This window comes from Pezoporus occidentalis, unplaced genomic scaffold (assembly GCF_034315485.1).
Source record: "Pezoporus occidentalis ecotype Australia unplaced genomic scaffold, CSIRO_AGI_Poc_V1 ctg66, whole genome shotgun sequence".
In the NCBI taxonomy this organism is placed as follows: Eukaryota; Metazoa; Chordata; class Aves; order Psittaciformes; family Psittacidae; genus Pezoporus; species Pezoporus occidentalis.
The window spans coordinates 608,191-621,384 of NW_026916009.1; the positions used below are offsets into that span (position 1 = coordinate 608,191).

At 50.4% G+C, this 13,194-nt stretch overlaps 1 protein-coding gene across 6 annotated transcripts in view; it reads right to left on the minus strand.

Moving 5' to 3' along the window:
- Positions 1-13,194, minus strand: part of NRP2 (neuropilin 2) — an 88,219-nt gene that overhangs the window by 44,921 nt on the left and 30,104 nt on the right. For all 6 annotated transcript variants that reach the window (XM_062640625.1, XM_062640628.1, XM_062640626.1 and 3 more), the window contains exons 4-7: positions 9,916-10,146; positions 9,224-9,379; positions 7,228-7,397; positions 6,028-6,183 (exon numbers count right to left, since the gene is read on the minus strand). In XM_062640625.1, coding sequence (XP_062496609.1) covers positions 6,028-6,183; positions 7,228-7,397; positions 9,224-9,379; positions 9,916-10,146 — 713 coding nt within the window. The remainder of the gene's footprint in view (positions 1-6,027; positions 6,184-7,227; positions 7,398-9,223; positions 9,380-9,915; positions 10,147-13,194) is intronic.

The window sequence follows — 13,194 nt, forward strand, 5'->3', positions numbered from 1 at the left end:
CCAAGTTTACACCAGTTTAATTTGTTGCTGACTTCTGCAAAGTCAAGCTTGACAGAAAGCAGAAGCAGGACTGAGCCCAAAAACTTTATCACTACCACATGCATTGGTGAAAGCATCTCTCACATGACCTTAGTCCCAACCACCTGCTTCCAGGGAGAGCAACTTCAATTCTGCTTTAGATTTGGGGCCCAGTAATTTCCTCAGACTAAATCACATTCAACAAGCTATGTAACTCTGAACTGGGGCCTTGACACTCTGGACTGCCAGTTATGAGGGCAGAAATGGCACCTGAGTTCCAGCTCTAGGATCAGCTGCATCAGCAGGATCTGCCACAGTGAACCTTGTTTCTCAGAAGTCCCAACTGATCATAACAAGTGACTGCTTCATACCCTGTTCAGCATAACAGAAAAAGGCCATTTTCAGAGGGCAGGTGCCTAGTGCTGTTAGAGAAGTGGGGTTCTCCCATGTGCCTGGCCTCTCAGTCTCCCTTCCAAGTGGAAATGCATTGGGAGCCTGCAAGTCCTGATGCTGCTGAGTGTACGGTTTCTCTGCACTGCAAATGCCGACCCCAGAGCCCAAGCACACTGTGGAGAGAGTCCCATTGACTTGAACAGGCTCTATATCCTGCCTCAAATTAGCACTCACAGCATGGGAAGAACTAGCAGGAAAATGTGTGAAATTGGGAGAGCCAAGAAAGCAAAGATTTCTTCCCCCTCACCAAAATAGAACATTGCTATTCCTCCCAATCTATCTGCTTCCCATCCCACTCAGCACATATTTTGAGCCAAGTCTTCGAATGGTGTAAATCAACATATCACCATCGAAGTATAAGAAGTCACAGTAATTTACACCAGCAGGAAGAAAAAAAATCTGGCTGTGACTTAGGGAGATAGATAGATAGATAGGGAGATAGATAGATAGATAGACAGACAGACACTCAGCAGAGAGCACACATGCGCACGTGCTGAAGCGCGACAGAGCTAGATGAATGGGAAAAACATTAACAAATTAAAAGCACCTTCCAAGAAGCAGTCAAGGAACTAATTTTTACTGCCGCATCAAAAAGCTGCCCATCCCCTCCCCATGTACTTTTATGTTTACTTCCGTTTTAGTCCAGACGGCAGGGTCTACATGTAAAATTAAACTGATAATCAATGAAAGCTGACCCGCTTAATTAATCTGCTGCAGAAAGCAAGTGGTGGGAGATGATGTCTAGGCTAGAGGAGGATTGGGCGAGTTTTCCATGAGCGCACACATGCCACCTCTGCACCAACACTTCTAAGTTGTATTTCTGACATACTGGAACCACTGTGGGGTGACTGGGGGATTTCTGAGGCTGCACTAATTCCAGTGGGTATGGGAGCTGTCCTGACGGCAGTTTGGAGTGAAAGGAACGAAGGACAGGGAGACAGAAAGCACTGTGAAGTTGAAGAGGCTTTGAGTCAGGGAGGGGGCAGGAGGTAACTGCTCTCCAGCTTTATTTATTGTGCTGCTTGGACACCATGTAATTTCTTGGGGAGCTAAAGAAAGTGGCTGGGGGAGGCAGGGGAGAAGGCCAGGGATGGCAGCAGCCCTGCCTTCATCCGTGTGTATGTGTCTCTCTGGACCTACTAGATTTATTGCAGGATTATGTTACTCCTGTGGAGACAGAGCCCTGGAACAGAGCATGCTAACAGGATTAGGGCTTCAGGATTTAGACAGAGAAGCATGAAGGAGAAAAGTAGGGGAGATTATTTTCCTTGTCAGATAGGGAAGGCATAAAATGGGGCATGTTTGATGGTGGGAGGATTCTGGCTTGAGTGGAGGGTGGATGGTTCTGGATTTATTAAATCCAGGAACAAGGAGCTAAAAGAAAAATGATACTTGGCAACACACAACGAAGCACAGCCGTCTGGGCACGGCACAGCATGCTGGGCTGGGCTTGCCAGTGCTGTGTCTTTGAGAGGCTCCACTCACATCTGGGAGTTGCCAGGGACAGGATGAGAGCCACTCTGTTAGCCTGCAAAGGAGATATCAGGCCCAGAAGTACAAAGCTGCAGCCTTACTAGGAGAGCCACGGCTATAATCCTCCCCTGGTACTGCACCAAGGGTGAATGTGCAGGGCTGCCTTTCCCAAAGCCTGACATCTTTGTCTTGCCCGCAAAAGCAGCAGAAGCCGGCTGGGACCTGGGGATGCTTCTGGGTAAAGCCTTTGTGCTGTGATGTCTCTGTGTAGCAGAACTTGTGGCCTTCTGGCTGATCATGCAAGCTTTTCCTGAGTTTTTCAGATAAAGCTTCTCTCTCCCTCCCCAGGTAGATAAACACAAGCGACCTCACTGAGAACTGAAAGGACAGAGGAATGGTCCAAAGTGAAAGCATACGGGCCTCCAAAGAATCATCCTCAATATTCCCTGCCAGCACCAAACACCTCTGACATCTCCAACTCCATGGAATGCTGAGATATTCAGTTGTTTGCTGCAATTCAACTTGCCTTCTTGCATCCACCTGGAATATCACCCAGGAAGGTTAGCTGATAGCAAGCACAAAGCCAAGAAAATAAGTAGGAAACGGAAAATGTGCATCAGCTGGATATTGCTGCCATTTGTCACCAAGTGACTTCTACAGGTTCTCAAAGCAAATATTTCAGTTGCATCCTCCCATTTTACACACAAAGGAATGGAGGCAGCGAGAGCACCCATCACAGTGCCAACCCAACAGGAATCCTGAAACCCATCCAGTCCCTCACCACACTAGATGATCCCAGGAGATGATGTCCACAGTTACTAAGATGGAGTGGCTCAAATAACAAAGGAACTGGAAATCAAGACCCTACAAAGAAGGAAGTGGATCAGAATGGATGAGCACTTTGTTTTCCAATAAAATCCTCATAGTTGAATCTGTCTGAAGAAAATAGCCAAAACCAAAAGGTCAGATCCTGTCAGGTGAAGAAAATGGCCAAAACTAAAAGGTCAGATCCTGCCAGGTGCTCTTTTCCTTCCTTGGGTTCAGACATTTGCAAATCACTAGATAAGATCTCGGCATACACACACCAGTGTCTGCACCCAGAAGATAACCTCTGGGGCCATCAATCCCGGATGGCAGTGGGGGATGCGGAAGGAAGGGCAAGAGCCAGACCAGCCTTTCTGGGGCAGGAGTTGTTTGGCCCTGTCCCATAAGGATGTGCTATTGGGTAGTAAGGGACAAGTATGGGGCAATAAGTGGTGGCTGCTCTCCTCCCCATCTCCTCTCTCAGGGACACACAGGAAGACAGCTCTGCACCTCTGGCCAGGTCACTGAGTTAGCCTCTCCCCCTGGTCCCATGCTCCAGGCAAGGACAAAGCATCATCCCCTCAACAGGGGGATGTCCAGGGTGTGCTGGGCTGGCCTTTGTGGGGAGTGGGCTGCCAGGCAGCGGGAAAGCCTGTCAGGGATGGTTCAGGAAGGGGAGGGTGTGAGTGTGGGGCTCCTGCCTTCCCACTGCCACCCACCCCAGAAATGCAGTAGCGCTTGGCATGGTAACAGCCCAGCCAGCCCTGCCTGCTGCAAGGATGTATGAATCTTCTTTTCCTCTGCTTCATCCTGCCTTTCAAGCTTCCCATGCTGTGAATGCCAGCAGCTGGGGCCTCAAAGGTGAGCCATCACGTTCCACAGGGAAAAAGCTTGGCTCCGCTCTCCTCAGAAACACTGGAGGGAGGGGAAGCAGGGGGGGGTGAAAGAGAGCTGGTCAGAGCTCCCCATCCTCTGCAGAGTATCATCCCCTCCCCACCACTCCTGCACTCACTGATTTGCTCTTTCTTTAGTTCCCTGATGAAGACGTAAATGTTAGCTGACCTACCTATAACATGGCAGAGCTTTGCTTTTGGCCTACACAGCTAGCAGAAATTCAGAGCAGTGTTTGATACACCCCATATGCCTATGTGTGCATGTGCATATATATATATGCATGTGTGTGTATATATATGTATGTGTGTGTATATATATATACACATATATATCTGCATGTATATAGAGGAATAGAGAGTCCCTGTCTGTCCACCCCCCTTCCCTCCCTCCCTACTCCTCATGGCACCAAATCAAGCTGCGGCAGACTTGACAAATCTATTTGGCATGGTTCACTCCACCGTTGCAGCCTGAACCGTGCGGAGTGCCTCACTGACGCAGGAAGGAATCTGCACCTTGAGTACAGACATCTGGGAGCTTTCCTAATGCAGGAATGGCAGGGATTAACTCGGGTGGGGAATGTGGGGCCAGAGCCCCCTGGCACCAGGCCTGTGAGCAAGGGGCTTTGTCCTGGCCCCACTATGGCTCAGTGGGCTGGTGGCCAGTCATTCAGAGGGGAGGGAAAGCAGTCACCCGGATGCAAGGGGTAGGCGAGCCACCAAAAAGCAATTACTTATCCTCCCGGCTTGGGAAGTGTCTGCTAAATTAAGGCCAGACCATGGGAAGAAAGCGAGACTGGAATAAAGGAGTAAAAAATGAGAGATTTGATTTTTCCTCCTTTTTATGAAGAGAGAAAACAGAGCAGAACAAAGCTGATAGGACAAATCCTGAAAGGGAGGCAATTAACACGGCTAAGGGACTGCTTTGGGTTGGTATCAGCCAGCTTTAGGCTCTTGCTGGAGCGATGTCATGAAGGGTCTGCTGTGGCCAGTGGGTCCTGGAATAGCACAGAGCCTCCCCATCAGTGCACAGCCACCCTGTTAGGTTATATGTGAGCTCTGCCATGAGCTGCAGCACTGGAGCCAGCCTGCCTGAGGTTTGGGCGAGCCCCGCTGCTGACTCTTCTATGAGATGCTAGACTGCCCTGTGCCTCTCTTTCCCTACCTCTAAAATAGGACTAACACCACCTCACTGGCACGCAAGGAGCTCAGATGCTCCAAATGCTGGAGGTATGAGACCCTGCCTGGGGCCTCTGCGCACAGAGGACTCGTTCTGGGAAACAGTGAATTTGAACCATGAGACACACTTGAGGGGAAGAGGAAATCACACAGCCCGGAAGGGAAGGAAATGTCTGGATGAATCCTGGACAAGGCAGGCTACTGCATTTCATGCCAGCAGTGCTTGTGCCAGCAAATGGAAGGGACAGCTAATTTAACAAAAGTGCTGAGCTATCAGAAATTGCTGGGACGTGTGTGCGGGGGGACGTGTGTGGGACCCCAGCCACTGAGGCCACACAGGCAGATTGTAGCACATCAACGGGGAGGACATGAGCTGCGGCAGCAGTGCGGGTACACAGGGAAGGGCTTTCCCAAGGTGCCCTTAACCAGCAGACAACCACATGACCAGGGCAAGTGACAGAGCAGGACCAGCCTGGCACCACGGCTTGCTTTAACCCCATTCCCCATATACCAAAGCTCCCATGCAGACCACCTCGAGTTTGCCTTGCCTGGCCACACAGCAGCACCCGCAAGGCTTGGAACACCTGAACACCCGTATTTACCCTCCCTCTCCATTGCTCCCATCAATGTGTGCCCCCCAGAAACACAGTGAGAGCATGCAGCAGCTCCCAGGGTTCAATGCACCCTTGCTGATCACGCCTGCTAGCGCAGATCCCACAGCTCTGGCAGCCTGAATTGCTCCTCATTATTTATTGTTCACATTGCTCTCTGGGATGGTGTGATCGCCTCGTAGGATTTGTGCCCTTTCATTTCCAGGCCTCAATAACTCCTGAACTACAGTTTCATGTGGTTTTGTGATTGTTAACCCAGCATGCAGACGGGGCTACAGCCATAAAAGCTCAATGAATCTTGTATGGCAAAACACAGGCTGTGAAAGCATTTTCTCCTTCATTTGCAGTCAAAGAACATACTCTCGCCACCACGAAAGATGCAACAGCAGCCAGGTTTTCCAAGGAATAGTGTTTCCCCATTGCTGTGCAGAGAAGAAAGGACTACTTCTGCTCAGAGCATCATCAGCCTTTTAGCACTCATCAGAGAAAAGGTCCCTCACAGATTAAACCCTCTGGGCCTGTAAAATCTCTCTTCTCTTCCCTCCTGTCAGCTGCAAGACTCACCAAGGCGCATGTAAAAGAGGCAAGAAGGCATTTACCTTGTGGTTTTTCCCATGTCGGTACATCATCCAGTCCTCGCCATTGGTGCTGACCTCCAGCTTGTAGGTACGGACATAGTAACCATTCTGGGTTTCTCTAGAGATGGCACCCTGCGTGGCAATGGCTGTGAGCACAGTCAGGAAGTGGAGGTCCACCTTTCCAGGGTTAAAAAAGACAAGAGAGAGTGGCGACCACCTGAGTTAGTTCCTCCCTCCATCCCTGAAAAAGGCTTGAATTCAGTCTGCCTCATTCTGTCTGCTGGTACACATTTCAATGGGCACACCCCCCCAGGCTGACTTCAGCAGGATGCCTGCAAATAGGACTGTGGGACAAGAGTGACAGAGGAGCTTGACGTCTGTCCACACAGGACCATCACAAAGTCTTCTTCCTGCCACAGACCAAGCAACAGGATCTGCACAGAAGCTCCTGTCCATTAAAGCAGAACAGAGGCTGACATTTTCCATGTAAAATAAAAGCATGATGTCCAATTAGCAAGTGCTGCAGTTCTTGGTCTTCCATTGATATTTTTCTCGTTGCTTTGGTTTTGGTTTTGACGGGGTTTTTTTACAAGTTGAGAAAGGTCAGCAGAGGTAGCACTTGGTAGCACTGCCATGAATGAGGCATGAGACGTCTGCTACAGGCAATGACATTCACCACTTCCTGCTCCCAGTGCCCTTTAGCAAGCAGGGTCTCATGGCAGTGTGACACAGCCAGAAGCCCTGTGTGGACAGACTGTGGCTCTAACCAGCTCCCAGGGAAAGCCTTTGCTCTATCAGCCCTACATGACTTTAGCCCGCTCATGCTTCCTGCATCACTGATAAGATAAATACTACTCCAGTTGTTTTCCCACGTGCCACCTGGACACTTTGGTCCTCAGGCCAGCGGCGGAGTCAGTGGCCCTTGTAAGTGGCAGAGGACCCTCAGCCTCTGTCAGTATGCTGGAAAGTCCATCAAGGTTTTGGGCAGGAAAGAGGCATCGGGAGAGGAACAGCAGGTCAAGCCAGCCCTTGTGCAGGCAGACTAATGGGAGAGCCAGCCTGCCACATTTCACAGAGGCTCTGCAGCTCCCCTGCTGCTTGCTCCCCATGAGCCACACAGGCAATAAAAAATTCAACATGCCCTATAGTCAAGGGTCAGTTTAACAGCGTGACACTCTGTTTGGTGGGGGAAGAGACAAGGGAGCTGGAATGTGTGCATACCTGGAGGTATTCTTTGTTGCTGTCTACATTAGGGGTCCAGCCGTTGTCATCACTGTTAAGCCGGCTCTGTTGAGGGGTCCATCGCCCATCTGAGTAAGTGGAGGAGGCACTGATCTGCATGTTGGAGATCCTGCCAGACTCCATCCCCAGCGGTACATTGCACTGGAAGTCTGTAGCGGACACACACAGACACACAGATCAGCTTACAGCCCCAGTACTTTACTCCCAAGTGGTAGGCAGGCCTGAAGTATCCTCCCCAGCTAACCCTGAACAAAGCTGCCTGCCTGGGAAGATCAACAGATCCGCACCATCCTGGAGGTTGTGTGCTCACAGATGGCACTGAAAAGTGAAAGATGGGGCAGCTTTATGTTTGCATGGCTCTTTGAAAACTAATACAGTCCAGATCTTTCTCCCCTTCTCTATCTCCTTCACCTTTGCACAGTTTCGACACAATCCTCTCCCTTCATTCCCTTCATCTCCACCAAGATGTCCCAAGTCCCCTTGCCACAAAGTTCCCCATCTTCTTGAAGGCTGGAGGTGAAATCTAAAGCACTGCCAAGAGGCGTATGGGCAGGCACAGCAAGAGGATGTTTACTGCTGTGCTGCTGGCCTGGAATGGGCAGGTCTAAATGTTTTGCATGTGTGTGAGAGTGTGGATGCATCTGTGTGTGTGTTTATGTGCATGCACTATATGTGGTATCAGACCCATAGGAATTAACCAACCAAGAATATGAAAGACCCTGATAAGCTTTGATTTTGGTTTCCTCACTTCTAAGGCTTTAAAAGTCACAATTAGCTCAATCTTACTGCATATCTCATATTTTATGGCAGCTGGTCCTGCAAAAACAATAGCAAAGAAAACACTGATAGGAGCCACTGCTGTAAACCAATGGGGCTTTACCAAACTGCCTGCGTTTTCAATGTGGCCAAGTCAAACCCTGGTGGAAATGATGGGCCATGTTAAGATCTCAGTGATATTACTAAAGTTTCAATTTACATCAGCATAAATCAAAACAGGCCTAGCCCTTTTACAGCTCTTGTGCTTGATTTCTCAAGCTTTGTGTGTCATTAACATTTTATTTCCCAATCATTTTGAAGAACAAAATAGAAAGAGGGCTAAAGAACAGATCAACTGAGTGTGAAGATAGGTAATAGGGAAGAGCTCATGCTTGTCTGTAACATTCACAGCCTCAGCAGAACACCCCTAACTCAGTCACAGAGCAAGAGCATGTAACCCAGCTGCCCTAGCGCTGCACAACCCCTGCTCTACCCTGCTGTCCGTCATTGGGCTTTCAGTGTCAGGTCAGGGACTCCCTCTCTTTCTCCGGGACTGAGGGGTGTCCTGAAGGCTTCTGTTTATCACAGGGTCACTGTGAACAGAGGTCGAGATCTGTAGCTCTGATGTAAAATTATCATGGGAAAACAAACTGCATCTTCCCTTGCCTTCAAGCTTTATCACAAAGAATTAAAATGCTCTTCATTCTCAAAACACACTACTTCCTAGCTCCACATCAATTTATCTCCCTAAATAAAGGATCTAAAACAAATTTTGGGTTGAAATTCTTAGAGCTTTAGGCATTTTTTAATTAGACAGTCAAGAAATTCAAATTTGTAGTCTGGGGCTATGAAATTTTGGAAAACCAGAGAGCAGGAGAGAGTATTTTCCCCCACGCTTTAATGAATCTGCTGCACCCACTGGGCTGAAGTCTTCCCCTAAATCCGTTGGGATGAGCACAGATGTGAAAGATTCTATCCCAAAAGGCACTGAGAAAACTTTCTCAGCAAGCAAAAAGTCAAGGAAAGGCCAGAAAGTGTGATTCTTACTGAAATCTCACTTCTGCGAGAAACAGAGAACACACTTAGTGTAACTGCTGTCTGCATTGCTGGGGGGGAAACCAGTCCCTCGACACACTCCTCCCTGTGCCAAGTGAAAGAAAGACTTGGGAAATACAGGTGACATGACTCACTAAGTCATACGCACACAATTCCAACTTACTTTCTGGGACTTCCTGCTGGATCAAGTAGTACTGAGCAGAGAAACCATCCTTAGCCACTGCCAGATCCGTATGGAAGGTGAGTGAGAGGACGCCGGTGGTAGAGCGGATGTCCGATGGCATCTTAGTGCCGCAGTACCTGCCTATCAAGGGGCCAACTGCAAAAGAAAGAGCAGCAAAGGTTTTCCACCGGCCTGCTGGGTCACAGGCAGATTGGCATCACTCAGCAGGGATGCCTCAGCAGGACTGGTGGGATAAAAGAAAGGCTTTGGGGTTGGGCTATTTTTCACATCCGCTGGCCTGGTGCCATGCAGTACGTTGTGCAGAAATATCCACTGCAGCAGGCGTTGCTCTGCAATTGCTGGGAAATGCTCCAAAATGCTCTGCTTCTCAGTGTTGGAACAGGGGAGGGAGGTCCTCCCAGCACTGCATGGCTGGTTGTATCTTGGAGGGCCCATGAGGCTTTTCAGGTCAGTGGTTACAACAGAGCAGCAATCTGGGGTTCAATGTACGCAGCCTTCTTCAAGCACACCATCTCCACAGCTGGCCATGGAGCACCCTAATAGAAGGCTGCATGCTGCAGCTCTATCTGAGGTTAGGCACCTTTAGTGTGCAGACACAGACTGCACAGCTCTGGAGCTTCGTGGAACACCAAGAGAAACAGAGAACAACAACACAGTACCCCATGGCTTACCCTGAGGGATGCCATCCCAGATGTCCAGCCAGTCATACTTGCAGTCTCCCTCCCCTGCCTGCAGTGGGTCATGCTCAAGGTCAAAGAGCAGAAAGTGGAGGAGGATTTCTGTCTTTGGCTTGGCTATGATGGTGAAGACGCAGTCTAGGTTGTGTGGATACTTGTCAGGGAAACCTGGAGACTCGATAGTGCCGTTGGAGGAGGTGAAGTTTCTGGAGCAGTCCTCAGAGCCTGTAGTGGCAGGAAAAAACCCACAGCCTTAGCCACAATGCAGCTTAATACCAACAGTCTGACACTGTGGAAAGCCCATTTTGAGCTCACAGAGGTTATGTATTCACTTCTGGAAATGTTCTGTAACCCAAGACCTCCGTGAATTCCTGCAAGGACCAAGAGGGTGATTTTCAAAGCTTTCCACAGGTGGAGAGAAAAGGTCCATGTGTTCACTGGAGTGGACTGCATGGTTCTAAACCCCTAAGAGAAGCTCTGCAAGTGTAACCTGTACATGACCGCTGATATTGTCAGTTACTCCAAAAACAGGACTAGGAGAGTGATCCCACCCAAAGCCACAGCAGTGATTTCGCAGGCCAACACCCTGCTGTGTCCCCAGCACTGGTGGTGATGGCTGTCATGGGGAAGGGAAGCCACACCAAGCTGGGCTGGGGCTGGTCCTATCCCCTAAACATGGACCTTGCAGGAGACCTGTGTCCACTGCCCCAGAACCCATGGAGGGGCCAGACAGCATGCAGGGGGCTGCTGTACGTGGTCCTCACTGCTGCGGCTGCCACCCCCTGGCCATGCTAGCATCAGCTCCAGGTCGGATAGAGGAGCACCTGTTTGGGGAAGAGGTTGCCTGGGAAGGGGCAGAGAGGAGTAATGAGGATGTCACCTTTTGGGAAAAGCTGTCCCCAGGGGCTGGTCTCCTGCAACCGCCACCCCTCTGGCACTGATATCAGTGCCTCAGTTTCCTCTCAGGAATACCAGGAACACAAATATTTACACAGTGAAGGGGCCCAGGGGAGGGTGCCAATGTCTCCACTGTTAGCTGGAACCCCCCGGGAAGCACACAGTTAGCCTGCAGCCCCCTGAGACCCATGCAACGAACAATGGCCAGCTCCAGCTTACGTCCCCACGACTTGGCCATGGCAAGAGTAGGGGCCATGGCGGGGGTCTCTGGCAAGAGGAGGAACAGAGCCCTCTTTCTCACAGGCTGAGCTGCCCGCACCAGAAATGCGAGTTATTTCTATCCTTAAGGAAGACCTCCGCACAGCGAGGAGGGCAGACAATGTTGCCTCTTATTTATTGCTGACCTCAGCACTGGTCTCGGCTGTGGCAGGGCCAGCTCAGTGCCCCCTCTCACACAGCCAAGGTGCCTCAGGGTGGCCGGAGAATGAGGAATTTGTGTCACAGTCGTACCACGGTGACTTTGAAACCCTTCACTGTGGAGACAGGACAATAGGCAACAGAAATCTGCAGCCTGGAGCTATCAGAGGCATAGGGGATGTTAGAGAAGCTGCTGGCCAGCGCAGCAACCCGGCGTTAGCATTGGCAAAGGTTGCTGCTTCAGTTTTACTGGGACACCCTCCTTCTCCTCTACAAACCCTTCTACTCCAGCTCTTCCAGGCAGCACAAACCTTCCTGGGACTAACGGGAGACTTGTTATTCAATTCAGCATTAACCTACAGGAGTCAGGCCAGCAGCCCACAGTAATAGCAGGATCCCAGCACTGCATTATGCAGTGCCTAGCTGGAGAGCTACTCAGGAGAGGCTCTTAATTGACTACCTAATGAAGCAGCCAGCTTTTCTGGTGTGAACCTGTGGGGTAAAACGCAGAGGCGAAAAATAAGGCCAAACACAAATCACACCATAACGCTGTGAACAGGGATAAGGGTGTACTTCGTTCCGAACAGCTTGAAAGGCAAAGAGATAAACGGGGAAAATAACACCAGCTCCAAGTTAGGGGAAAAAAAACAAAGACTAAATGCAGAGTCAGCCTCTATCCTGTCTCTAGAGTCAGGAACTGTCCTCTAGAGACATGAGAGAGACATAACTATGTCACTGCATTAGACAATGACAGTTTCCTCATGTGGGGCTCTTCCACATTTGGCATCTTTGTCTACAGTTTGGCTGATAGCAGCAAACACAATGATCAGCTTTTTATGCAGAAGCTGCAGATAATCAACAGGAGTCATGCTGGCTTCGGCAGCACGGACCAGCCTGAGAGGAGACTTTGATGGCCAGGGATGGAGATCTCAGACCAGCCCTGCCAAACTGAGTCACAAAGCGAGCAGCGGGGAGGCTGGACCAGCCAGGGCAGGCGGCTCTTTTCTCAGCCCACAGACCACTAACTGATACCCATCGGGGGATTCAGACACTGGTATGCAGTTGCTTGTATGCAGATCGCTCCTCTCTCACACCACGATAAGGGAAATTTAGCACAAGGTGTGGAAACAAACGCTTAGTTGAAAAGAATTGTGTTTTTTAGGTCATCTTTAAGAAAGAAAGAAGCTGCAGCCACGATGCCTTTAGCCATGTGGACAATGGCAACCCAATGACCTTTAAAGGTGGTGACGCTTTTGCTGGCTTCCCTGACAGTTCAAACAGAAACTTTGCCCGTGCCTGCCTGCCTGCAAACAAAGGCAGGGTTTGCTTGTACTGCATTGGCCCACTGCCCTCCCTTGGCACCCCGGGAGGGGGCAGGGGTCGGGCAGATGATGTGTGCTGGGGGTGCTCCAGGATCATCCCCATCTCTGTCCCAAAACATGCCTTGCCAGGCTGGATCATGTGGGGTGTGGCTGGAAGAAAGTGTGGCTATTTCTAGAGAGGGTGCCTGCCGGGGTGGGGGGGGTGATGGTGGCAAATGGAGTCCCAAAACCACTTCAGACCTGAGGGCAGCTCTGCAGGGACCTATGTTGAAGGGCACAAACTCAGCTCTGGTTCCCATCCAGCATCCTCCCAGATCAGCCCTTTCTTCCTTTCCATCTCTAACAGTCTAACAGCAGCAATAAAATCTCCTTTTTCCTATGAATTTGGCTCCTTGCTGGCTCCCACTCAGGCAGACAGGGTTCCTGCCTGCCATCCCTTCCCACAGCCGCACTCAGCCAGGCCTGGCCACCTCAGCCAGCTGGACCATTCCACATTGCCCTGTGTCCTGACTCAGGGCATGGACCTGATGTGAGGACAGGCAGAGCCCAGTGCAGCCTGCTGGGCTCAGAGGGTTGTGTGTACAGGCAGCAAGAGTCAAGGGAGGTGGGTCAGCAGTCTTCCCACCTAAACACAGAC